The following is a 27,534-nucleotide window of genomic DNA, read 5'->3' as shown; positions in this document are numbered from 1 at the left end:
GCCCGCTCCGTGACTCGGAGTTGAACCTCCGGGTCGGAGCTGAGCCGCGCGACTTTAAATTTTAAATATGCCGCCATTAAAAAAAAAAAGCAAAAAAGGGAAGGTAAACTCTAATATATTTATTCGTTTGTCACATTATGGCACTGATAACTTAAATCATGAGAATAATAAATATTTTTTAGTAAAAAACGTTGTTTTGTACTGCAAAATTGGTAGCCAGAGGATTAGCCATGCCACGTCACAAGTCAAGCCAAACATGATTGTAAACACAAAACATGCGGCAGTGCACCAAGTGTCGGGTCTCAAACGCTGTGCTCAAGCGCCCCAAAACAGTGAGAGAAATTGCTTCTGTTTTTCTTGACATATACCAATACCCTATTTAGTGTGCTTAACGCGCTTCCTTTTCACCAGCCTCTAAAGCGGGAGGTATAGCTCGCTTTCGGATCATCGCGGGGTCACGAAGACGGTTACGCGCATTTTCCGTTTGTGTCTTTTTATTGTTACTGCAATTTACCTGACCTGAATATGAATCGCTTTATGTTCTTTTGCCACACCCGCAGTATTTAAAGGTCACTAGCAGAGTATAAGTACGGCGTCGGCTGATAGTTTGAAGTTTTTAATTGGGTGATAGACTAGGATGGAACCGGCCGTCATGTCAGAACTGAAGAAAGCAGCCCTATTACCGCATTCTGGCTGTTCGACATCTCCGATGTTGTTGTCATGAACATTAAATGAACGAAACAGGTCGTCCGGCGATCATTACGTTTACACTCGGATATTTCTAGTCTATGCATCAGCAACGCAGAATGGAATATGTATTTCTCCGCTTCAGCCTGCAGGCTTATCAATCATTTGAGAGCAGGGTTTTGCCCGGTCCTGTTATGATTTTCGAAGTGCTGTACTGTGAATTTTCATGGTGTGCGAAGACCCAGGTGCACGACGCTAGAGCGCAGTTGAGTGCTGCTGAAAGCGTACAAAAACTTGCGCTGTTAAAGAAAGAGCGACGTCATGTTTGATTTTTCCAGAAATTGAATTGGGTTTTGGGAGTTCCTTAGTCGCCAGCCTGCCACTAGCTTCTTTGACATGACCACAAGTTTTTAATGAATGAATGTGAAGGAAGCATGAAAGTGCAAATTGCAGTAAATGAAAATGTTGCTTCTGCAATTCTCTCTCCTACATAGTTGCGATGGAACAACATGAATTATAGCTATCACTTCCTTTTGTTGCTGAAACTCATGTATCTGTGTGGCCAAATTGCTTTTTTCTTTATGTGATACTCCCTGTATTTGCTTATGCACCCACAGGGGGATGCACTGTGCAAGGAATGCTTTTACGTGGCCTTTGAGACAGAAGTGCATGAGACCATCCAACGGGCAGGCCTCTTTCAGCCAGGTGACTATGTCGCCATCGCTGCTTCAGGAGGCAAAGGTACTCATCACATCTTGTGCAACAAAGGTTTAGAAGAAATTCTTGCATGCTTGGCTGTGTGCAAATTTATTTTTTTTGGTGAGAAAGAACACTAAACATGCGGAACTGCTGTTTTCAGTCGTTTTCAGTTGTGGCTTCACTAAAAGCACTTTGAGCATGTGCTGTCATTGGTCGTGTATCCGAGATCGGGATGGGTAGTGTACAATACAACTTATATTCTCTCGTCTCCTTAGGCTAAGAGAGAAAACCTGAGAGTCCCTTTCTTCATATCTATTTTCAGCTCTTGCTTTGATTGATAGCATTTCCATTTTGTTGTGTCGCAGGCATATTATGTTCTCATGCCTAGTTTTCTTTGCGAGGCAAAATGCGTTTTTGTGCATTGTTAAAAAGCGAAAAAAAAAGAAAAAAAGATTAAGCATTGTCTTTTAAGTGACTGTCAAAATGCATAGCAGGTGCCATTGCAGCTTCCTAGATAATGGCAATACTGAGAGGAGTGAGGAAGCTTCTCAAACAAAAAATAGAAGCGTTGATGAATGAGATATGGTTTTAACCCTTTTAAATGGGTGTTCATTAAGAAAAAAATAAATTGCCTACTACTGACAGTGTTGATTCTGCGTAGATGAACCTAAAGCCTTGTTACCTAGAATGTCGAATGGAAATAGATACCTTGATGTGTTATTCATTTCCTAACTTCATGGTTATAGTGAGCTCACCATCACATGTGAAATAGTAGTTCAGCTGCATTGCCCTCAAAATTTTTGTGTCACTGAGGCAGAAGAAAAGGGACGAGTATTGTTGAAATAATTAATGAGCTAGAAGCATTTGTGTTCACTACATTGAGTGATATATGCTGGGAAAAGGAGTGGTTAACTGTGGTTCACAGCACTGGCCTGGCACATTGAGATTGTGGTTCACAGCACTGGCCGGGCACATTGAGATTGATGAAATGGTGTCAGTCATGCTTCTGACATGGATGGCATTTGATGCACACAGATTCAACGGTGTTGGCATATGTGATGAAGTTGCTCAATGAGCAGCACAATTATGGACTTCGGCTGGTTTTGTTGTCCATTGATGAAGGCATCACAGGATATCGAGACGATTCTCTTAAGGTATGGCAATCACTTTCAAATCAATTTAACCCTTTGACCTTCCTAGATTAGTGGCTTTTGAGAATTGACAGCATGGGGTCACTGCTTCCAAAAGCTAAACTGCTCTGTTTGCTCATCTTTGAAGAACTGATGCTTTTCAGCCACATAAAAGCATAGTTTTGGCAACCTATTAAAATTGACACTGTTGGGACATTGGAATTGCAGATGAAAAGAGAAGTGTTTATCAATAGTGGGGGACAAAGGGTAGCATGCTTTGATTACCTTGTCAGGGGAGGGCATGAAAAAGAGGATATTGGGAGAGATCATTGACATTCAGTGAACTAAATACCTTCATCCTTGATACAATGGCCCCTGCGCTGACCTGCTGAGTGCAAGTTCACAAGTTTAGTTTTAGGAGTGGAAAGCTTGGCTAATTAGTCCGACATTTCTAAGGGTGGTCAAGACAGTACACAGCTAGTGCTTGTTTTGTCCTTGCCTTTTTTGCTCTGTTTACCACTCTTAGTTGTAACTGTGGCTGCTGCATTTTGAAGAGAGCGAGATGCAGAAATGGTTAACGTGAATGGTTTTTCTTCGTACAAAGCTCAGATACACCTTGGGATTTCTCAGGGAAGCCTTATTGGACCTTTTATCAGCATATATTTGAATGACATTGTTACCTTTATTGACAGGGCTGAGTTCCTGATCTACGCTGATGACACAAGTATATTTTGTATTTCTGATACTTCTAAAGAACTCTTCAGTACATAGCTGATTCGATTTTGTCTAACTAGGTGCATGGGCTTGCCAAAATGGTTTAACACTCTAAACCAAAGAAATTATCTTTCACGGTAAAGGAAAAGCGTGTTGCTCTGGCTTTGACACATTCCTTTAACAATGACAGCATAGAAACCATGAGTGAATTTATAATGCCTCGGTGCATTGCCTCCTGGAGAACAGTGCCTGCAGCGTCGCACTTGTCTCCATAGTATTGAAATTGGCGGTCTATTTCGCTGAGGGACTGTGTGGTGGCGCTAGCGTTACGCCCTATACCAATACATGTGGTGTGTGCACAAAACATATGCAGGTGCGCTTTTGCTTGTGTAGCCCTTTTTTGATTTTCTGCTGGTTTGAAACACCTTCAAGACCATTAAAATTCGTGAAAGTTGCCTGCAAGCGGCTGCTCCGCTGGTGCGAAAAGTGTCTGCTAGCATGGCCTTCGATTCTCGGAGGCAAAACCCCCAACGCTGCAGGCACGGATAACTCAAGGAGGCACTGCTCAGTGTTATATTTACAGAAATTGTCCTCAGACAGGCATGTAGATTATATATGTTTTCTATACTTGTGTCAGTATTCTCATTCTATGCAACCACAGAGATTTCCTCCCAAGAAACATTGTTGTTGGTGTACAATCCTCCCTTCTTATCCTGCTCAAGTTGCTATGTTATGATCTGGGGAATGACCACCACAAGCAGCTGTAAGAAATGGTCAGTTACAACACAAGGTTATTAGAGTCATAACATATTTGCCGCATGACAGCAAGACAGATTAACATTTTGCAACGTTAAAATAATTATAGCTGAAATACATGTATAGCTATAATTTATGCTCAGTACTGATAGGAGAACATAAAAGTTAACATTATCATACTAAAAAAAAAAAACATACCAGAACCTTATTAAAAAACCCTGAATTCAAGACACAGAAAACTCAGAACTGTCGAATATCTATCCTCACTGCACAAGTTACACAGTGTAAACTCTATGTTGTAACATTCCTCATTTATTATATACTGCCTCTACTTTAAAAGTTCCATTTATGTATTCAGGCTGAGTGTGAAATGGCTGAAGGATATCTGTCTAAACCGTAAAGCATTCCAATGATTGCTTGCTATTTTAGCAATTGTTATCAATCCTCTCAGTTGTTTGCAAACAGAATTAGCTGTAGCCCAAGTGCATGTTTGTTCAGGTATGTATTTCGTATATGTCTGATAATCCAACTGCCTTCTAATCTTTTCTTTTTTTTGTAAAAACACTGCCCCAAAACAAGATAAGCATGACAAGAGAGACAACATAAGAGACAGAACCAGCATTCTAGTCCTGTCGCTCTTGTCACGCTTATCCTGTTTTGGTGGTAAGTCCTTTGATGAGAAAAAAAAAACTGTCTCTTTTATTTTGCACTGTCTGTTTTGACTAAGTCCTTTTAGTAAAATATGCACCAACTAACCCTGTAGCAAATATGTATTGATATGTTTGAGTAGCCTTTTCCTGAAGTTTTTCTTATGGCATTCGTTGGTACAACCTTTATCAAAAGTTTACAGCCCAGAGGGTTTGCTGTATAATATGACTTCCGTAATAATCATGGAAGTCCTAGCCATTGGAAAGGGTAGGATGAAAAATCTTGCCTTCAGCAAGTATGAAAACCTGGGAATGCATTACGAGCCACGTAGTATCGCTCAGAAATAGACGCCCTTGGCTGTTAACGTTTGATAAAGACTGTACTTGCCATCATATCTATAGCTGAATAGGATACTCCTCTTGACTGTGTACTTGTGTGCACTGGTTACCAAGTCATTTTTCCTATATAAAAAAAAAGACTATTTTCATGTAATATAATCGACTATTCTTATACAGCTTAGTTTATGCTTAAAAGTATTTTGCTTGCATGACCCACTGTTGTTCGAGGAGACGAGGCCAAGGCGAGCTGAAAAATTCAGCTTTTTACCCCATCCGCACCGTGTCTCTTGGAAGTGAATTAAAATTATAATTCCTCCTACGAGGATTTTGGGATTTTGGTGTACCCTAAAACATTTTATTGTGGTCAAAGAGGTATACTTAATCCCTTTACTGCAACATGTATCATGGTCCACAGTGTTGCTTTGGCACATGAAAATTTAGGTGATGACACCTGTGATGCATTCAGTGCAGAAAGTGTTAATTAATTTTGAAATTACTCTTGCTTGCTAGATGAGAGTTTTCACTTCAACATTGCAAGCAAAAAAAAATCTGGCGAAGGTTGAGCAGAAATGTTAGTCTGCTGCTCGAAAGCCAGTTGTGGTCCTTTAGAGTCATGCTGTGCAAATGCTCACAGTTATTTCTGGTGCAATGAGGCACAGTCGACAAGAAGTGGAAATTTTTTCGGTACTTGATGGCTCACTTTTAACTACTAAAGGCTCCGATAGCTGTGCCTTTTGCCTGCTGAAAGTGTTAAATGCTGTTTATTTTTGTTTTGAGAGCCTTGCATTATGTGCAGACTGTCGAGCGCAATCGGGAGCAGTATGGCATTCCATTGGAGGTGCTGTCTTACAAGGTGAGTTGAACCCGAGTGAAATCCTTCAATCTATTTGAGCTGGTTTTAGACCAAATCGAAAGGGATAGTAGGAAAGATAAGCTTCTAGGGATTATTTTGATTATGGCACACGGGACGCTGCTCATGGAAACGCGGGGAGAACTGCTGCCAAAAACTTGTTTTTGCTGTGGTTTCTGTGCAGATTAAATAAACCATATTGTGCGTTTGTTCTTAGGTCATTCTGCCCGCTACAAAGGAAAAAAAAAGTGTCATTATTGAGATATAACGTGACATGCTAATTTTTACTTGTGCAACAAATAATCATCACCTAATTGGATGTCGTACTTTTTCTTTGTCTAACGTTTTCGTTACCATGGCAAAAACGACTTTTTTTTTCACAGGTATCAAACAAACTTTTTCACTATGAAATGTATAACATATAAATGTCCATAATATGTACATAATTGATAGTAATAAAATACACTTTCTGAAAACATTTACATCAAGACTTGTTAGTATTGAGAAAAAATCCTCAATCACATACAAAAAAAATATTACACAAGGATAAAAATTTTGCATGACAACACACCTTGCAAAAAAAGTTATTGAAAACCTTCTGCAACATACAAACTGTCTAAAATGTTTCTTAATACTGTCACTAAATATTTAAAGTTATAACTGAAATGCTTTATGCGCAAGAAATTTTTTTCATTTGTTATCTGAAAAAAGGCTTTATAAATTTTTGCACTCGGAGAAAAGCAATTTACAGGTACATTTTGTTTTCTGCCTAAAATAATGCTTGATATAAGCACTTATGATAATAATCTCTTTTGACTAAGACAGCTTTTGGAAAAGTCAAGAAAATGGTGGGGGGGGGGGGAACATGCAAAACACACAGAGCTTCCTAAGACTTGTGATTAGGGATGTTATTGAATGTTGAAAATTTTTACTAAGAAACCTAGTACGCATATGGGGAAAAAACTACCTTTGAATGTGGGATATCTGATCGATAAACAAAAGAAAAATAAGGAAGCAAGCAAACATTGTTTGTCTTGTTTATTTCAGCATTGCTTATATATTTTGAATCAAAATATTGCGCAGAAGTTTATACCCTACTAAAATCCCACAAAAAATTTTGTACAGGATTCCGTACGGTATATCGGTTTATTTTGCAGGAAACTGGTCGGAGCTGTCGTACCACTGCTGAATACAGTAAACTTTTATTAATTGGGTCTGCAAGAGGTCTGAAAAATGTTTGAATTAACCAAAAGCTGGAATTATCGAATGTGCTTGAAAAAATTGCCAAAAACAATTTGCATCAAAGTAATTTTATGTGATGATCAAAAACCAGCACAATGGTTGCCTGCATTTGGGGATATTTGAGATGAAACACAAATGTGAACATTTTTTACCAGTTCCAGTTTTCCAGGGAAGGCCTCAGCTGTGTTTTTGGAGTGTGAAGCAGGATTTTTTGCTATATTCAGTAATTTTCAAACCTTTGAAAAATTCTGAAAATCACTTTTTGAATTGAGTATGAATAACATACGTATTCAATTCGTATTCGAAATTTTCCATGCCCCTACTTGTGATGATCTCCTGATATGATTTTGAAAGAGTTGCTGCTACTGGATGCATCAATAAAAACCTGTTCTATAGAGAACAGAATCACGTGCAACAGGTTTTCTGCGAGCATGCATTGTTTTCGGAGGTTGACACCATGCTGGGGCATCCCACGCCGCCGCTTCAACTTCAAAGGCGGTTCAAAAATTGATGCCTGGCAAAAAAATAAGTCTGCACAAAATAGAAATAAAATGTCTGAGCAATAAACTAGGTGGTGCCGTAAGTTCGCAACAGTGCCGGTGGCACCAAATTTCAACTTCGAATCTGTCGCTCGTTGGTGATTGAAGTCTTGTTGGGTGGTAAGGAAAGAGTTCAGTCCATTTATTTCCCTGTTGTTGTGCAGGATCTGTATGGCTGGAGCATGGATGAAATTGTGGCCCAGATTGGACGCAGGAACAACTGTAAGCAAGAATGTTAAAATGCTCTGTTTTGTAGAGCCTGAAAAGGAATGGCTTGTACTACATGAAAATGCACTGCTTTATAGTGCATCTGGCTAGCATGAGATTCATGAAGCATATAGGACAACTGGAGGTGCGCAGTGATGGACAAGCTACACAGTGCTCACTGTCAGCTAAAGTATTATATTCCAATTACACTATGTATATGCTATAGGCAGATAGCACTAAGAGAGACACCATGAAGTTCTTTGGAAAACCCATAAAGAGGTTACATCGTAAATCTTTCTCCCTGATTCTAATCTTCTCCCTGAAGCGACAGCTCCTTGTGATGTGGTAAGCAAGGGATGCTGACACACTATTCTTCCAGCTTTCTGATTTCCCATCTATCTCACAGTATGTATCTTTCATTATTCTTGCCAACCAGCATTGTGTATCTGTAGTGGATGCTGAGATGGTTGGATATCATTTTGCAAACCTTGAAAACAATGCCTTTTAGCTTTTTTATTAAGACAATGACCGTTGGGTCATACATATTGATTGTAGAGATTGTGATGAAGAAAAGAAAGGAAGAGGGAAAAACGCATGCCGTGCTACATAGTTACAACTGCAGTTACCAAAAATTGTCACAAATATGTACTCACGCAAGGTAATTGAAGCATGGAAGATCATAAAGCGGGGAAGTTTGTGCGGCAAGACCCCTTTATAGCCCTAGAACAAAGGTCTGTCGCATCTGAGGGGAAGCTGAATCCTTTCTTTCTTTTTTCTCTAAACATTTGTTTGGAGTTTTCTTTGTTTTCTGATATCCTGAATGCTGCCTTTCTATTTTTACAAGATGTCACTGAAATAAAATTTTAGCCACTGCTGCATTTCATACTGCGTTCATCATCCTTCATTGTGTGTCTTTGGTTTCATGGCATGCTTTATGATGCTCTTAATCCAATTATCTTACATTGCATGAGCTGGTGAATGCCAGCACAAGTCAATAGTAAGTGTAGATAATGTTGAAACCAGGGGTGACGGCATATAAAAGCTTGCCCAGCTAGATACACTTCATTGTAAGCTTAAGGTACCAAATGCAGCCATGAACATTACAAGCGGGATTAAAATAAATTTAACAGGCATGAAGTAGGTATTCAGTTTCACAAAGTGAGCACCAGTCCAGAGAAGCAGCTTAGAGAAAGTGGGATTCAAAGTAGAGTGCCATGTACATTTCTCCAGGGCGCACGAAGATTTTTGCCTTTGCTGTTGTTTTGAATTGGCATTGCCTGGCTGAGTCGCTTGCGCATGGCATACTTTCCAGCTGCTTATTTGGAGCAGATTATTGCAGAGTAAGTAGTACCCAAAGACATCGGCTGTGACTCCGATGCATGGTTCCCATTAATCGGGTCATTTTTTGCTAGTGCTACCTGTGGATCCTGAATTACCTGGATATGCGTCTATGGCATGCTCTACAATAACAACACACTCAGTCCACAGCGAGTTCTTACCATTTTTGATGGTTCGAGGCTTTTGCTTGGAGCTTTCGTAACAGTTTGCCATTTTTTAAATCTTTTTAAAGTTGCTTACCAAAGTCTTAAGTATCACTAAAGTTTGAACATCGGTGTGGGGTGAGCAAACATAGCTATCCAAGCGGAAGAATAGATGCTGACGAGGCAGCATCTATTCTTCCGCCTAAACCCTGTCAAACACCCACATCCGCAGACCAGTGCCAATGCTGGTAGTCGCATGGTATTACCTTGAAACGTTTGCTTTTTGTGTGTTTGCTTCGGTGTGCAGAATTGAGCTGAAGTACCGCTGTTTATGAAGAAACAAGCTTTTCTCCAAGCCAACAATAGTGCTACATATTGAGGCTTTGCAAAGATATTCAAGAAAGGCTTAATTTTCTACCATTTCAGCTACCACTATACTAATTGACAAAGCAATCATTCTGGAGAACTTTCAATTAGATAAGGAAACTTTGAGCCAGCATAGAAAAGAAATCATATGTTGCAGATACTCTGATAGCAAGAAAAACTATATTTTTGACATTTTTCTTGATTTGGAAGTTGCATTCCTACTTGAACGCTTCCTTATCTGATGATTGTAGAGCAAGCCGCATTCAGCACCGGTGCCTGCGTTGCTATATATATATATATATATATATATATATATATATATATATATATATATATCTTTCCCCTAAACAGATTACGTTACTAATTTATGTAATTACCAAAGTAAAAATTAAAAAAAAAAAAAAAAGACAAAGTACAATCCCCAATGCTTTCCTTGGCCTCGCCGACTGTTGGCTTCTTTCCTTCATATATCTATATAGTATACACTACACCTATGCCCGTCTTGCATTAATTGAGCTGAGAACAACCATAATCCTGAGCTTATTAGATTTAAAACATGGTGCAGGTTGAACACTTCGTCTCTGTGGCTCCAAGTTGTTGGTGGGTAAAACACTGACGTCATAAAGTTTTAATGACAGTGAATATGTGCTCTGAAGATTTCTAGTAGTGTACACCTGTACAATTAATAAAGCTGTTCTTTCCATCACCATTGCTTGACTGGAGGGAGAGTGCAATAAAATAAATTAAATGATTGGGCTAGAGCTGGAAATGAGTTTGTCGATAATAAAGTGGGCTTGATCAATCACTCTGTTGGTGTCTGCTTTGCACAAAGTTTAATTTGTACCAATGCACTTTTCATGGGCAGTGCAGATTCTGATCATATTTACTGCCTTTGATTTTTTTTTTGTTGTAGGCACTTTCTGCGGAGTCTTTCGTCGACAGGCTCTGGACCGAGGAGCTTCCAAGCTGGGTGTCAACAAAATGGTTACGGGTGAGGGCTGCGCTTATTGCACGCACTTCATTTTTTTTTTTATGCAGCTGGAGAACTTTGAAAGAGAGCTTGCTTCCTCCTTTCTCTTCCTTACTCTTCACCCCACTTTTAAGCTGTTTTTTTTCTTGCTGTCTTTCCTCCTTCATAGCCAGCTTTCATTTCTTGTTCCTGTATGCAGCATTATCTTTGCCACATGGCCCCGAAGCCTTCAAATGTTGGCTTCCTCTCGCTGCTCATTATTCTGGTGATTATGCGATATAAAGAAAGCAAACATCATTTTATCATTATCAGTACCCATTTGCATCTGGAACTGGCCTTGGGATTGCGTTGTTACATATCTGTGTCTCCGAAATGTGCAGGTCAGTGCGTTTCGCAGTGTCATCATTCGATAGGAAGTATGGTTGCCAAGGCCAGATGTTCTTGACTGTTACTGTCTCAGCAAAAGAAAATGGCCAGTTTTCTATGCAAGGCACATTTGGACTGCAGTTTTATTTAATATTGTAACGGAGTTTTTAGTATATATATATATATATATATATATATATATATATATATATATATATATATATATATATATATATATATATATATATATATTTAAGCGTGCTATAGTGTGATTCTGCTGGATTTCTGTCGATTGCTTAGTGTGCAGAAAAGTTTCTGTGTGCACCTCGTTGAGTGCTGTGACGAGAGGTACATGTTATTTGCTGCAGGGCACAATGCAGACGACATTGCAGAGACAGTGCTTATGAACGGTGAGCGGCTCTTTACTTTTTTTACCTTTGTTTGCTTAGCTGTTTGTTATATTGGGTTTTATGGCACAAAAATGCATCAAACATAAGTGTTTGATTAGTTGTGTTTACTTTAGGGCTGGCTTTGAGAGGATCTAAGCAGGAAGCCATCTTGCTTGACATGAAAAATCAACGTCAAGTGGCCAGTCTTATTCTGAAGCTACGATTATTAAAATGAACTTTGGTATGTTGGTACTGAAGAGGAATAAATTGAGAATTGAACTCTTGCAAATGTGTTAGTTGCACCGAGAGCTGATGGGTTTGGAGAAATTCTCAGTTATCAGGCATAAATATGAAAGAGGTATTAGTTGTGATAGAGGTAGCTGAATGATTCCAGTGCAGTTTGAAGTAGTATCTGGCCTGAGAACATTAAGAGGTCAACTTCAAGCCATTGAGAGGTCGACTTCAAGCCAATGAGAGGTCGACTTCAAGGCTAGGCTAAACCAAGTTGCTGTGCCGTGGTTATTTCAGTGCTGTGGAAGTTACATCGGGGGACAGAAACAGTGGTGTACTGCAGCATCTGGCTTAAGCGGTTGCTTTGGGAGGAAGTTCTCTAGTACAAGCGTAGCGTGCCAAGCTGAAGTGAAAACAGTAGGCTTTTAAGACTGACCTAAGGTTAGCTGCAGGGTGTCGGAACTGTAATTTTTTCGGATTCGGTTTGGGTTTGGGTTCATTCTGTTCCAGTTTGAACCGGTTTGACCCTGCCCGAACCAGTTCAAACAGGTTCAGAAAAAAAAAAAAATAAAACTGCAGGTGCATTTATTTTACTCCGCTTTTTTTTAATACATACTTTTTTTTCCTGTTCCAATATATAATAAAAGCTGAAAATTGATATAGTAGTCCTTCTGTTCTTTTTGTTGTGAGATGTAATGGCCTGTAATTAGTTTTACAGACCTCAGCACAATGTTTATAACAAGTGACCAACGACTACAGCAGGATGGGGGAAAAAGGATTAGTACTTTCATTGGCTTATAAACAACTAAAGCTGCCATGCGCTTAAAGTTAAAAGAAAATAATATTTCCTGCTGGGGTTTTCTGGTACACGAAATTTCAAATGAATTAGAGTGAGTTTAGAGTGAAACCTCCTCGATTACTACCATGTACAATAACGTTCCGTCCAGATTCCACTAAAAGACTTTGAAATCAGAACAAGCATATGTGCGTTTCTTTAGAGCTGAAATGCAAAGGCACCTGCGTATTTTGGTCCGAAAGACGCTGGCGAAATTCCCCCAAGTCTGAGTTTTTACCTTAATTGCCTGAGAGCCGGATTGTCTCGCTCCTGCGGCCACGATGCAATGTGGCCGCTTTCTTGTTGCTTATCATAGTTGCCTGCATAGACACGCCATATACCTTCTTCTAGAACCACTTCCAGGCTAGACTGGTATGCTTAGATGCATAATTTACAACCATCATGACATGACATTATGGCTGTTTGCAAATATTTTATTATATCTTCTGTAAATGCTGCTATTTTTTTTATTTGCCAGCATAGAAAGACCAAAGGAAGAGGAAGGACATTGTCGACAGTTGTTGGTCATTCTAGTTTGATTACAAAAGAGAATACATTTTTGTCCAGAAAATGCTCTCTTGGCGCTGACTTGTGTAGATGGCACAGCAAGTGCTACTGTAGCATGTGAATACAGTTCTCGGTGCCGCAACTTCTCTTCCTTCCAAAATTTAAAAACTCTCAAGTCTTTGCTTATTTTTGGCACCTTTTGAAATGTGTAGAGCAGGCTCTGTATTTCTTCACTTTGTACTCCTTCAGTTTTGAGATAACTGCTGCTGTCACAGAGTCCTTACAGGCAGTTTTCTTTTCTTTCCGTAAACGCTTCAAGCTCATCCTCAGTTGTAAGCTCTTAAGGGGAGACTCTGCCGCCTCCTGTAGCAGTACTAGATTGCCACCGACAATCCTACGTAGCCGCTTCCATGTGGTGACCAAATGCTGTTTTGCTAAGCACCTCTCCTCACTGGTCAACGTAATGTGATATCGAGGGTCTCATGCTGCAGTTCACCGATTGCACAAGTACTGCCATTCCCTCTTTTATTTTTTTTTCCTTAAAACCTAGTCGCAGGCTTCTTTGGCCTGCTTAACCTTGTCCCTATCCCTTCTTTTCAAGGTTTTTGTCCCAACTTTTCTCGTCACCGCGCTACCCGTAGTCTAGGTTACTCATTAGTTATGTTTTCTCTCAATAGTGCACTTCTAGCTGTCAGTGCCACCTTTCTAGACTGTCTTAGGTATTGGCATCAGTGATGGTGGATAAAACGATGAAACACATTCTGTTGTATGGGCTGAGACGATAGCACACCAATTGGAGGTTGTGAATTAATACTCCTACCAGTAATTCCTCTCAGTTCCTTGCTCCACCCTGTCTTCACATTTGAACATTGGAGCTTCACCCCTGGCATAGCTTAACTTGCCAAGGGAAATAAAACAATCAGACATTGCTAGGGACAAAAAGAGAAGACAAAAGGGGAAATCGACTTATGGAATCATCTCTGTGTCGAATTCAGATACAACTCAAAAACAAACGGGTAAATTGCTACCCGAGGTGACCTTTCTATCATCAGCATTGGCTTATCATTCTGAGGACTTGGTCAACCAAAATGCATCTGCTGGCATCACATAGCAGACGGCTGCTATGCATGCGCCATGGGGCTCATTGCGACATCATCGAACGATAGGAGAGTAAAATGATTAGCGTGACATATATTTTAGCAGTTCATCATTTCGTTTTTGAGTTGTACATGGTTATATTGTGATGCCCAGGAATAGAGGAAGGGGAAGAGGAGAATTAAAAAAAGAAGCATCTTGCGCTGGGGCTTGCAAGCGGGCTCAGCTGGTTTCTGAAGTTTGTCCTCAGGCCAATAAAACATCGCTCATAACAGTAAATTTGTTTACCTAAATATGCAACTTAACTTACAAATTATCTGTTATTATTTCACTGCCTAAGACGGCTCTCAAATGGGGCAACTTTTTCCATCAGAGGCACCATTGCGCAGTGGTGCAGCGGCCATCCGTGTTCTTGATGAAATGATGGCCCGACACCAGAGATTGGTTCCATGCATGTGGCAGTATATTTTCCTTTGTTCTTGTCATTTTCTTCTAAGGGACGATTTTTCAATATACTAGTAGTTGTGATGTTTTTCTGGGCAGTGGCGCTTTGGAAATAAGCGATGTGAGCGCTTTACATACAGCGATAAAACAAAAATCATAATGAAGGTAAGTTGCTCGCAAAAGTGGGTCGGAAACATACCACGAAATGGTTTGGAACGGTTCTCCTATTTTTTCTGGTTTGGGTTCAGTTCCAAGAGAAATCGGGTTCAGTTCTGGTTCCGGTTCAACACCCTGGCTAGCTAGCACGCTTAGGTGGTTGTTCATGAAGTATGTTTTGCTCATATTTAGTCACATGGTGTCTGGTGCTATGATTGTCTGTGTACTACAAACTTGTCTCCGTTTCTTTCTTCACTGCAGTGCTGAGGGGCGACATCGCCCGGCTGCAGCGTTGCACTGCTATCACAACGGTGAGTCAGCGTTCACAATCCACTCTCGGCACTGATCCAGACATGCAGAGATGTCTAGTCACCCAGTGGAGGGTGACTTTTTTTATTTAAGGCTAAACAGAACCACACCGTCATTTGATTGACAGGTTGAGTTCAGACACTTTCTGTTTACTGACACATGCACAGATGTACGCTCATGAGCCTATAATGCCATTCGCCTTAAAAAGTTTCATTGCAGTTGGCCTTTAGCAGAGCTCATTTTAGAGAAGAATCACTATGCTCTAAATGTCAGTGCTGTTGTTTGGGCTAAAATGAGAGCAAATTTGAAGTGTGTGGGGCATTGATACAAATGTGATGTCTATGAAAGTACAGTTTATACTCACATGCACAAGTTTTTAGTGAGAGCACTTGTGCAACTCAAAGGACTTAGTGAATTAATAGCTATTCATTGTGCATGCAGATAGCCTCAATTACTTATGCGCTATCAGATAGCCTCAATTACTTATACACTATTAAACCAAAAATAGATGAACAGGTGATGCAAGCGCAAATTGTTAACGGTAGGCTTTTTTTTTCCTTCTTTTCTTCTTGGCTTTTCTTATTATAAATGAAAAGAAAAGCCGCTAACTCTGTTCAGTAGCGTTCAAGTCATTCACAGGTCAATAAAGGTCACTAAAAGCCTCTGCATTTGACTGGTAGTAAGTTCAGGTCATCCACAGGTCATTAGAAGTGATTAAAGGCTTGTACATTTCACTGGTATGTGAGTGTGATAGCCATGTGGGCCGACTAATGAGAGCTTTTGAAGGCCCTTTTCACTGGTGTTTTTTTTTGCCACAGAATGGGAACTTGATGAGGCATAGGAACACATCAAGCCTGAAGCTTTAGAAGACCATCAGAGACATGCAAATGTAAACACACTATGGTGCTTGCCATTTCTAGGATGCTGTGTCCATACCTGGAATTAATTTCTCCTTGAGCACTGTGCACAGTCCATGTTGAGACACTGAACAATTTGTGGGGTTGTTTGCGCCATACTTGTGAACCAGTTCTGTGCTGTCGCTTCCTGATGTTCTTTTTTTTTTTTTTTTTTTTTTTTTTTTTCATCTCATGAAAACACAACTATGGGCATTTTGTGGAGCATCACCCCATTCAAATATAGTTAACCCATCAAAACTCTTAGTCCACTGCAGGAGAGCGAGCTCAGATTTTCGTAGCAGAGAAACTTCTGCGGTCTTAGCCCGGTAATTTTTCTCAGAGCAGCCAGCAATGGCCTAAGAATGCCAAGTTGTTTATAACATGTTCATAGGTATGCTGATGCACTTTCAGTCAGATTTTTTAATGTCATTTGGTATGCTTTAAAAAGATGTGCTGAGAGTATGCCTTCTTTTGCAAAGAAGAGTGCTCTGCCGGAAGCCTGGAGAGTAATTCTCCGTCTATTCTCCGAAAGGGCAATCACAGCTTGGAACAGAGCAAACCCTTTAAGGGATTTCTGTTACCATTGGGCTAATCAGCTGCTGTTTCTTCTGCTTGCTTTACTTAAGCGTTTTTTTTTTATATATGTCTGCAACCATTTTCTCAGCATATTTTCATGCTGTGGTTGTTTTCCTCAGGGATCAGAAGGTGCCATTCCACGGTCAAAGCCTTTCAAGTATACCTACGAGAAGGAGATCGTAATGTGAGTGCCGCTTCATGGCAGTATACAGGTTGTTGCCTGTGATTTGAAAGGAGATGATGCTTAGATGTGATGGCAGGAAGGGCAGGCAGTTATGGGGGCTGTTTCGGAAGCTGTTGTGAAAGATTGAGCATGCCGGGTCTAGCAGCTAAATGTAACCAAGTTTTATGATCCCACTTGCGGACGTTTCTTTGTGAAAGTTGAGCCAAAAATGGTCTTTCAATACCTGTAATACCATTCGTATGCTGAACGAAAATTTTTGTTGGAAGGGCCCTACTTGCTGAAAGCTGGATACCGAATGCCACAAAAAAGATGATGAGCTTGACTCGCCAGGAGCCAGAAATGAAATTCGGCTTTTGACGAGTTTGGCTGATCTAATCTGCTATGGGCCTAAAAAATGCATTTTATTTTAGGTGAGTGAAGCCAATTTAGTGCTTCTGAAGTCATGTAGCCTAGTTTGTTGTTGTAGTGGTTATTTATTACGTGTACAAAAGGAAGGAAAAGATGTTTGCCAGCCTCTGTATCTGCTATCTGATATCTGAAGCACCTGAACTGGGCGGCGGAATTAAAGGGATAGCGAGGAAGGGGTAGAGAAAATCAAAAGGGTGAACGGTGTTAAGAAACGATAGGGTAGGTAAGTCTGCAGCACTTTTTTTTTTTTCTGCAAACATTAAGCTAAGACTACAAGTTAACTTTTTATTTATTGTCTTCACAAAAAATAATGAAATATGTCAATTTGAATGTTGTGGAATACCAGAGAAGAAAGCCCGCTGATACATTTCAACGAAATTTACCATTTACATAGTATTCTTTTGCTAAGCCTTTCATAGCTTTCCTTCTTTTTTTTTCTAGAGCCCTTGAAACTTATGTATTGGAACATTTCTTCTAGGGCCAATATTTAAAAAGAAACGTAGTTTTTTAGCCCCATCTAAATACTATGCAGACCAAAAAGAATACAGCAGACTGGGTCATGTGAGAGCAGCACGAAGTTGGTTTTTCCCACCTAGGATACACCATAGTTTCAAAATAATAGGTTTCATCTAGCGAGGACACCTAGTATTGGCTTCACCGATGTCTTCAGTAACTGCCTGTGTTCTGTGCATGGATAATTTTACTATGCTGGCACTTTTCTAATGTAGAAAGAAGCCCTTGTTATACAAACTTTTATGTGCTTCTGGGAGGCCTGTTTACTGTGTTGGTTTTACGTTCTTAATTTTTTTTTGCAGTTTTCTGTCTCGTGGTTAATGTACACTCCCCAGCGTTATACATCTGCTGCTGCTGATGCAAATATAGTGTTGTGCATTACTGCAATTTTCAACTCTCTTGTAGTCACGTTTTGCACGGTGTAATGTAAGCACTAAGAGAGTCAACCTCCAGGTCTCTCAATGCCGGCTTCACTTTGCTTCGATATGCTGCCATATGGATGCACAGCGCTATGAAAAGAGCGACGGCCTCTTGGCATGTTCACCAGTAGAGTGGCCGACCTTGTACAGTTTGCAGCTGTGAACCGCTGCCTGAAGGCCAACCCTCCTATGAAAAGGAGGAGGAGGGGTGGTGATGCTAGTAGAGGCTAGTCACGCAATGTCTGAGAAAAATGTTTGATGGTGAAGCGTCGCTAGGAAAAAGGTGGCGAAATTTCTGGATTTCAGTTTGTGCAAGTCTACTGTTAGTGAGTTCGTTCTTCGTTCATATATATTCTTTTGACTTCTTAGTAGCATGTTGTCCTTTATCAGTGCATAGCACCGTCTTCTTTGAACGATGAGAGTGGCGGAAAAAGAAGAAGGGGCAAGGGCTGCGTGCCGGGAACGCTCGGGCTTTGGGGTTGGTACTCGGAGGCAGAAAAATAGAACCTTTAGTTCAGTCCACATTTGGTTAGTTTGGGTCCTGTTTCCTGACGGCGCTCTACAGGTGCCTCACAACCACTGGAGAATAGTGGGCTTTTTGAAGGAAAGAGGGAGGTCCAAGATTCACTGCTGCGAGTGTAAGGTGACCACATTCTATGTGAATTCAGTTTAAAGCGCTAAATGCATGAATGCAGTGAATTAGATTTTTGCAGGAGTAATTTGTCTTCTCAGGTCCACGTAAGTGTCAATGTTGCCTGTTAGTTCATCTGGAAGGCTGCATGATGAGTGATGTGTAGTTTGTGGACAGAGTATCAACAGCCCTTAAAGCTTCGGTACTAACTGATACTATGATCTGTTTTACTGAATTTTATGGCGAGATTGCAGGGTTCATCTGATTTTGAAAATGGATAAAGGCACTAATAGCAGGCTGCCATTTTGACACTATCGGTGCAGCTCATCACCTCTTCGTGCTTCTTTGTTAATGAGCAACACCGAATTGTTACCTCAATACAGCTCTGCCTTGCAGCAACCCATGCCTTGGTTGGAGCCAGTGCTTGAAGGTGCCGCTATGCCTTGCAGGTATGCCCACTTTAAGAGGTTGGACTACTTCTCTACCGAATGCATCTACTCACCAAATGCTTACAGGTGGGTGTGCTAAGCCATGCTCATTTTACCATATTGCTGGACTAGGGAGACCCAAGAAGACTTCCGAAGCAGTGCAATGCTTTTACTGCCTTTTCTCTGTCTCACTGAAATTGTGCAGGGGCTACAGCTGGCATGCCAGTATTCATCGCATGTTCATCACACCTGCATCTCAACCTGTGGTGTCTGCCTTCCTTACACATAGCTTTAATAAGCAAGGGGCTTTGTGAAGGTTTCTTGGCAGAAAGCACATTCCTTGCCTCTTGTGAAACCTTGGTGCGAGCCTCTTGTTTGTTTTCTGGGGTGCTGCATTGGTTTACATTGTGGCTTCCATAATAACAGTGCGGTGGACAGGCATGATTGCAGCATTCATCTTATGCACTGCATGATGTCACTCCACATAAAGTGTACACGTTGCTCTGAAGTAAAATTGTAGTGTGTTTTCTTCCTATTATATTGGCTGAAAGAGGTGCCACTTGTGAAATGCAGGAAAACTTGCTGTTGAGCTGTTTGGCTTTTTTCTCATTCTTGATTTTTAAATGCCCTGGAAAACAGCACGAAACATGAAGGAAGCCAACAGAATGATGCGCTTCAACTAGTGCATATTAGGAATGAGAAAAGAAATATTCTTCTTATGTTTTAAGTTATTCAGAAAGACCCTTGAGAGAAAGTGATATCTCTCAACAACCCACTTTGCTAAAATATAACGTTGAGGATAGTGACCTGTAAACACATCTCATAGCAAGGCATGGAGTGAGAAGGGCTTCTGTACTAATTGATAAGCAACTAGCAGATGTCGAGTGTACCGGCGCCCACAAACATTTTCGCAACTCTCGACACTATGAGACTGCTGAATTTCCTCGCTGTTTACACACATGGGACAGCTCCAAAGACGTCATCCTGCAAGTCGTCCGGTGAAATGTGCAGGACAGCTTTTAGTCCTGGGCAGCATGCTTACACTGCACAACAATGAGGCCTTGTTTCTAGATGTTATGTTCCAATAAAGTTTGTGGCCACCTATACAAGTATAGTAAAAGTAATTTTGAAAAATATAATTTCATTACCATCTTCTTTGTATTCTGCAATAATATACTATTTGCATGTTAATTTTCAGTTTGCAAGTTATGCAGTGCATCATAAAATCTTGATCATTATATATCTCGAATGGAAAGAAATTAACCGTTTTTTTTTTTTTTTTTTTTTTTTTTTTTTTTTACAGAGTTGCTTTCTACAAACTTTGATTAGGATTGTACAAAAGGTACAGAAGCATAGAAACGTCTGCAGTCATATACGACAGCATAAATTGGCAGGCGGTTTGTGAGCCTTCCTTCACAATAGTAATAACGGTAGTTAAGTCGGAAGGTAGAAAAATGTGCTTGCACATTGTGTAGTGCTTTTATTTGGCTTGGACTGCAGGGGCCATGCACGAGCATACCTCAAGGATCTGGAAGCCATCCGGCCAACAGCCATCTTAGGTGAGCACTCCTGAGCCTGCCAAGCAATGTCTTGAAAGCTTGTTCACACACTACCACTAAAGCATTTCTCAGTCTTGGTTCACAAATGTTTTGACCCCTAACTTTTTTTCTGTGGGGCACGTTGCCCTGCACGGAGCTCACAGCAGCTGGCTGGCTCATGTACTATCCAGGACAAAAGTCCCTGAAACACGCAAAAAGCAACTAAAGCACATAGCTCTCTTATTGGCCAGTAGCTTCAGACTGCACTTGTGGATGTGAAAGATAAACTTGAGTTCTCTGGTGTCTACTAGAAAAAAAATGACAATTATAATTTCACATTGTATCACCAGACACGTATTCCAGAGGCTTTTGCCTCTAATGCCAAGGGTTGTGTTTCAGTGTTAGAACAACCCCCTAAATTACCTGAGCGTAGCATCCTCACATTCTTTCCGCCTGTTTTTTTCTCCTTACTTTTTCTGTTTTCACCAGCATTGTATAACGTCCCCCAAAACATCTTTCTGGATACGCCTCTACCCGATACATAGTTATTTTGTTTATTCATGCATTACATTATTAATTTACTAAATAAAAAAATGCTTGGTACTTTCTTCTACACAGATATCATCCACTCGGGCGAGTGCATGGCTGTTAAGGAAGGCGTCAAGCTTCCTCAGAAAGGCAAGCCTTGCTCTTGGCAGTTTGCTGCTAAAGATAGCAGCTCCTCCTGTAGGGTAGCTGGTGCATTCAAATTCTGTCACAGGAACATACTAAGCAGGCATTGTAGTTCCCTGCTTTTGTAGACGCATGGTGTGTGTGTGTGACTTGGGCATGAGTATCTTCTGCACTTCTGCAGGGACACTGGGTACAGATTGCAGGTTAGCCTCTGTTGGTAAATTACCACGCCCTTTATGGCAAAAGGGCTACTTTCACCGAAAGTGGAGATCTGTAACCACCAGCCATCCTGTAAACAAGGTGCAGGGATGTCTAGGCAGTAATCCATTTCTTCTTACTGATCCCTGAGAAATGAGGTTGCTCTGCCATGCGCTTCTGAATGTTGGTGACAGAGCCCGGTTCGATCTTGACGTCACACGTGTGAATTGAGCAGCAGAAAAGAAATGTTTTGATTTGACAACAGGCAAGCTTTTATAAACTCTTGTTTGGCCCACGATAATCTTAGCTGCTTATGAGGCATGAAACCCAACACAACGCAAGTTTCGGTTTTAAGAGCGCCAATTTTCTTAGTAATATAAATGCATCCTCTGCTGCTGAAAAAACACTGGCATAGCCAGACAGGGCCGGGCAGTCAATTTTTGCTGGAAACGAAAATTCAATGCAGTTATCCTCGTTGTCAAAACCTTGCTGTCGGGCTGGATGGATGGCTATAGGGCAGGCAGAAAGGAAGTGTTCCACATTGGCACAGGGCCAGGAACAGTTTGGGCAGAAGGGGAGGAAGCAACATCCACACAGAAACATTCAGGGCATTATGGTGCGCTTATCTGTAAGGCTGTCAGTGCATGAGTCTGTGAGCTGGCAAGCTGGGGTGGAAGTAATGTCTGTGGTGAATGTTGGAGTTGTGTGTAGTGTTGCTTCAGAGTCTTGTAGAAGTGTGCCTGGTGTGTGCTGCCACAAGACTCGCACTGCTCGCTCGCAAAGTGTGCTTGGTGCCAGTGTTCGAACAAAGCACTGAAAGCAGCCAAATGCAATGGTGACACAGTGATGGTGGAGAACCCCTGTTCTGGCTGGTGCGCTAAACGTAGGCTCACAGAAGGTAGACGTGAGTATTGCAAAGCAATGTTTCGGATTTACCTTGTGGGACGGCTGCCTCATTTGTGATGTAACGTTCGAGTCTGTACCGCACAGATTTCTATGCGAGATCGGCGCCTACAAAGGAAGCTAGGCTGGGACTTATAAACTCATCCTATGGGTGTGCTCTTTCTTTTGTCTTACTCTGTGATGCATATGCCCCATTTTTTTAGTAGTGTGCCTTCAAGAGAGATTAATGGTGGTATCAATACAAATTAACGTGCAAAATCTCAAGCAGTTTATGTAATTGCCACAAAGTCTTGGAACAGAAACATTTGAAATATCTACATCACTGAATATGCTGTTAAGAAACTTAGCAGTGCAGCCACGCTGGTTGTCAGGTGTTAGCAATGTGGACTGGCATGGCCTTGATTTGCCTTTTTACCGTTCTTGAGGAGTTGCAAAAGTAATGCCGCTACAAAGATGTGGGCTCAGCGAAAAACCTAGTTGTTTTGAGGAAAAAAAGAACGAAATTTTATTTTCAGCTAAAATTGGAAAGAGCAGAACTGCACAGTGCATTAAGCAGGCTACATTAGATGTCTTAGGGTAGCATGCATCCACCTGTCTATATACGCACTGTGTGAATGGTGTGCACAGGAACGTGCAGCCGCTGTGGCTACATTTCTAGCCAGCAGTTTTGCAAGGCCTGCGTGCTGCTTGAGGGGCTCAACCGTGGAGTGCCCAGGTGGGTATCCCCATTGTTGACCAGCTTGTTACTTTGGAAAAGGTCTGTGCTGACTGGCTGGTAGTTTTGCGGAGAGGGGAGTTTTAATAAAATGTGGATGGACTAGTTTCTTCTTTTTTTTATGTGTGTAAAATAATGTGGTATCTCTGCGCAGCCAAAGTCATCTAGGCCTCGTCTTGTTTTTTCGTTAGCACAAGCAGTCTGTCTGCCAGTAATTAGCACACAGGTGTTCATATTTAGAGCAGTGCTTCCAGGTCGAGATATATTGCCATTCAAAAGTAGAAATGTGAGAGTTCGACTACCAAACTGTCGAACTAAAATAAGGGCAGAAGTTTCATTCTGGAAACTAAGTTGTTTTCTTGTTGCACTCTGCTTTAAAAGCAAGCGGGTGGCACATCACACGATCTGCACATTGGCAGCAGTGGTGGTTGCTTATAATGCGATACTTATTCCTTTTGTGATGCTTGTTTTGAATCAGTGCCCTTAGATGCAGTGGAAAAACCTGCTTAGACAAACAATGGCTCTAAGTAAGTGATGACAGCACAAGAAAAGGGCCCTGTGCTAGATGGCGCTTGGTGTCTCCCAAGTTTGCAGAGGCATGTGTCTAACGCTCTGCCAAGCAGTGCCTCAAAATGAACAACTGCAGTACTTGGTACAACAATTTAATTGTGTCACCACATCCCTGGACTCTGCTTTTGGCAAACTTTCAGTTATCACCAAGGTTGACTTGTATTCAGATGCCAGCAAGCTGTGGTATACGTGACAGTGATGCTGACCTCTTTTGGTTAAAACTGGATTTTAGAAATTTTGTTCAGTATGCCCTGATAAGTCTTGTTTGTTTTTTAGTTTACATTGAAAAGTTCTGCTTCTAATTATGTTACCTGTGCATTTTTCTTTCCTTTGAACAAGTCTGCTGGTATCAGGTTGCATGCCGACAGCATATTTGTTGCGGTCATGTGCAGTTGTGGCATTCTATTTCTGACTTACTTTCCTAGGTTGGGAGTTGGAAAAAGCTCGAAAGATAAGGTAAAGGTAAGTGTGAAGTATATACTAACAATTCGAATGCTGTGGCTAACAAGGTTATCAAAGTGTATCATTTCTGCTTGACAGACATATTTAGTAAATCTACTGTTCAAGGGAATATGCATACTTTGGTGTCCTAAATTGGAAATAAGTTGTAGATAAGCATCTGAACGGAGCACTTATATAAACACTGCTTGAAATGGAGATATACCTGATCTGGTCAGGCGATGCTATGGCTTAATAGAAAGTGGTGGTAGGCTAGTTGGCGGGACATTGTAAGGAATGAAACCGCACTAATGACAGGGCAGAGGGCCACCTTATGTTGTCGCCTTTCCTCTGTACTGTCATTTCTGCGGTTTTGTTCCTTACGATGCAGTGGTGACTGTCTGGGTTGGTTAGTGGTAGTCACCTGAGCAGAGCCATACGAATTGTAGGGCTTCTTTGAAGAGCGTTCACTGCAGGACTTGTGACATTAATCTGGTGGCAGTCGTTTGGCCACTGCACGAAGGCTGCATCACTCAGCTATACAAGACATTCCTGTAGTTTTTTAGCATAACTGAGGCTAGCATTAATTGCTGATCAGCATTTACTAACTGCTGAAAACTTTGGATTGGGAAGTGATCTGCGGACTTGATGTTTCAGTACTGTAGATCTAGGCTGTTATCACTTTTTTTATAAAAGCTAGCTTAGGCAGCACTATTTATTGTGCTACTTTCCTTTAGAGAGTGCACATATGCTGGTCGTTGGCTGTGTTCTGCTCAGGGTGGATTGTGCACATGTGCATTGTGCACATGATCATGGAGTCATAACCTGTTATGTAAATTTTGTTTTTGCAATTCTTAGTTTGCAGAGTTACAAGCCTCTGAGACGCAAGAAGAAGTCCTCGATACTTCCAAGGTCACGTCCGGACCACCAACTAAGCAAAGTGCGGCATTAGACTGGTGACACCAGGCATGGATATAGCTATAAATTTATCGGCTCTTGTCATGTGAACTTTTCATTATCATTCTGGAACTCTACAGAAAACTTGCTGCAGCTGACGGTCTTGCACAATGATGATGACTTCTTTTTATCTCATGCTAGCTGTGACAAAAACATTTGCTTAATTGTGAGACTCAAGCAATTATGAGTGGTGATCCAGAGGGTGAGCTGTGTTGACTGCCCTTGCTTTTCTAAATATGCATATTGCTAGTCAAATCATTTTCAACCGTCAGCAGAAAAGGCACGGAAGATTTTTTAATGCCTTCCTAGTGCTGAATTAATTTTGATTCAGTCTTTTGTGGCTTTATTGCTTTGTGTGCTGCCAAGTTTTAAATTAGAAAAAGCTATAAAAGGAAATACAGGTATCGTTGCCGCAGGCCATTTTAAGAAGCAGGCTATGACGATTTTTTTACGGAAGACTAGACCATGTCATCAGCCATTTTTTACCGGCAATTACCATATCCCCAGTCTAAATCGATGTCGTCATAGGTGTCGTCATCAGTGTCTCAAGTTCAAATTGGGCTAGCAATAAAAAATGTCCAAACACGAACTCCAGTTTTTTGGCAATAAATATATCTTTTATTGCCAAATTTCAAGAAAGGAGCCATACTATCCACATTATCGAATTTCAGTAAGAATAAAAATTAGTATCTCTTTAATGCCTGCTTTTGGGTTGCTTACCCTTAATAGGCTGCTGTTTCACTTCCCACTGGTCTTAATTATGGTTCATTTTTGGGGCGGAAGGCAAGCAAACAGTTGCTAATGTGATTACCTATGTACATTCTAGATGTGTATGATGTAATACTATATCTTGAGACTTTAGTTTTGCTTTGGTAAACCTGTTTTGCCCCTTGCTTTGGCAAACTGACCATTAAAGGGCCACTGTCCAGGGAAGGCCCTTTTAAGCAAAGGAGCCCAGTGTTTCGATCAGGTACCGGAGATAGCCTGTGCAAAACGCTACAGTGACACGCGCGCCGCAAAGCATCGAAAATACAATTCAAAACTCTCTCATGCTCTCCTTTGGGAAGCCAGCTTCCCCGTTTCCTGCGCTGGCCCGACGGGCCACAGTAATGATGTACGTACCGCGAACGACGTCCATTGGTCCGTCTTGCTAACTGACAGGAGAAGGATGGGTGTCTACCACTCGCTGCGTGCTTTTGCCTCGCCACAGCCAGACTGAATCCAGCGGCGCGCACTCCCTCGGCCGTTTTTTTTTTTTTTTTCTTTTTTCGCGCTCGCGGAGTACCACGCCCCACCTCCGCGGAGGAGGAAGGGGAATTTGTCTTGCGGAGGGTAGACGGCCTCGGGCAGGAGAGTGAAAAACCTTTGCGAGGGAACGGAAGGAGAGAAGCATGACAGAATCGGGTGATTGCTGTGGCTGTAACTGCGTTATTAGTTACTTTTTTCAAAAACATTTTGCGGCCTTGCGTTCTAGGAGCGAAGTCTCACAGTCACCGGGGAAGAAAATATTTTCGACCGGAGGGTGGACAGTGGGCCTTTAAGGTACTGAAACTTAATACCAAATATGAGCAATTCTAGTTTGAAGCACAGAACTGGCATGTGGTGTGAAAGCTGCTTGTATTGTGAGCTCTTCACTATTAGCAGATGGAGCCAGAGGTTTTGAATGCTGCACAAGCCTGGTTATGTGATCTCAGACGAACTGTCAAGATAACTTTCAATGCAGTGCTCAGCCCTGCATGTTCTCCATATAGAGTGGTATACATTCTTGAAAGCTGCAGTAGTAAGATGCATGACTAATGTCTTAAGCGTAGGGTGTCTGTGTAGGAAGCAGTATAATAATAACTGAGTTCATCTGTCTAGCTTAAGCTAGGTTCACTAAACAATTCGAGCCACCTTTGACGAATCTTATTCTATCTTCTTTATTGTGGGTGTATATGTTAGGTTATATCCAAATGGAAAGTTGTTCTTATAATTCAAATAAATATTGTTTGGTATTTCTTGCATTCACGTCTGTTTAGATGTATCGGTAGACAATTTTAGCATCAAGATCACAAGTAGTGTTGAAGTGCCAAAAAAATTTTTTATTCGTGCTAGAGGACAAAGGCACTTCATAACAGGCCAAGTTCTTGGTTCTATATTGATAGAAGAGCGTTTAGATGCGTCTTCACCATGCATGCCAGAAAAGTTTTTGTCATGCATTCCCTAAAAAGTACCAGCAAGCTCTTGTGCACTGCTGTTACTGTGAGGGAAAGAAGGCTTGTGTCAGGATAAAGAACAATGATTACAATGCAGTCAAAGTAGTTAGAACACGAAATCAACTTCCTTCAGAGTATAGTCAAACCCACTTATAACAATATTGAAAGGCCATGGAAATATTGTTATAACTGATAATTGTTATAATCGGGTTAGGCCAAAAAAAAAACAAAGAAAATATTATAAACTACATATTTAATGAAGACTAAATAGCCTACACTTTTAATTTCGTAGCTGGAAGAAACCTGTAATCCACAAGTGTTGTCTGTTTCACGG

At 41.1% G+C, this 27,534-nt stretch overlaps 1 protein-coding gene across 2 annotated transcripts; it reads left to right on the top strand.

Moving 5' to 3' along the window:
• The first annotated feature begins 243 nt into the window (after nucleotides 1-243).
• Ctu1 (Cytosolic thiouridylase subunit 1) lies at nucleotides 244-26,995 on the top strand. Of its 2 annotated transcripts, XM_084606052.1 has the most exons (15): nucleotides 244-332; nucleotides 1,305-1,428; nucleotides 2,422-2,540; nucleotides 5,769-5,825; nucleotides 7,768-7,825; nucleotides 10,571-10,648; nucleotides 11,362-11,403; nucleotides 14,912-14,961; nucleotides 16,551-16,615; nucleotides 19,036-19,101; nucleotides 20,515-20,573; nucleotides 21,171-21,230; nucleotides 22,953-23,040; nucleotides 24,036-24,072; nucleotides 24,907-26,995. In XM_084606052.1, exons 1-15 carry the CDS (start codon nucleotides 276-278, stop codon nucleotides 25,006-25,008), a joined length of 1,062 nt encoding a protein of 353 aa, XP_084462178.1. In that variant the 5' UTR covers nucleotides 244-275; the 3' UTR covers nucleotides 25,009-26,995. The 2 variants fall into 2 exon arrangements, with proteins under 2 accessions (XP_084462178.1, XP_084462179.1); XM_084606053.1 differs by lacking the exon at nucleotides 24,036-24,072.
• Nucleotides 26,996-27,534: the final 539 nt, after the last annotated feature.

Source organism: Amblyomma maculatum, chromosome 6 (assembly GCF_055883805.1).
Source record: "Amblyomma maculatum isolate TAMU_Amacu chromosome 6, ASM5588380v1, whole genome shotgun sequence".
Taxonomy (NCBI): Eukaryota; Metazoa; Arthropoda; class Arachnida; order Ixodida; family Ixodidae; genus Amblyomma; species Amblyomma maculatum.
The sequence above is the reverse complement of the archived record's forward strand: the minus strand, read 5'-3'. Positions and strand labels throughout refer to the sequence as shown.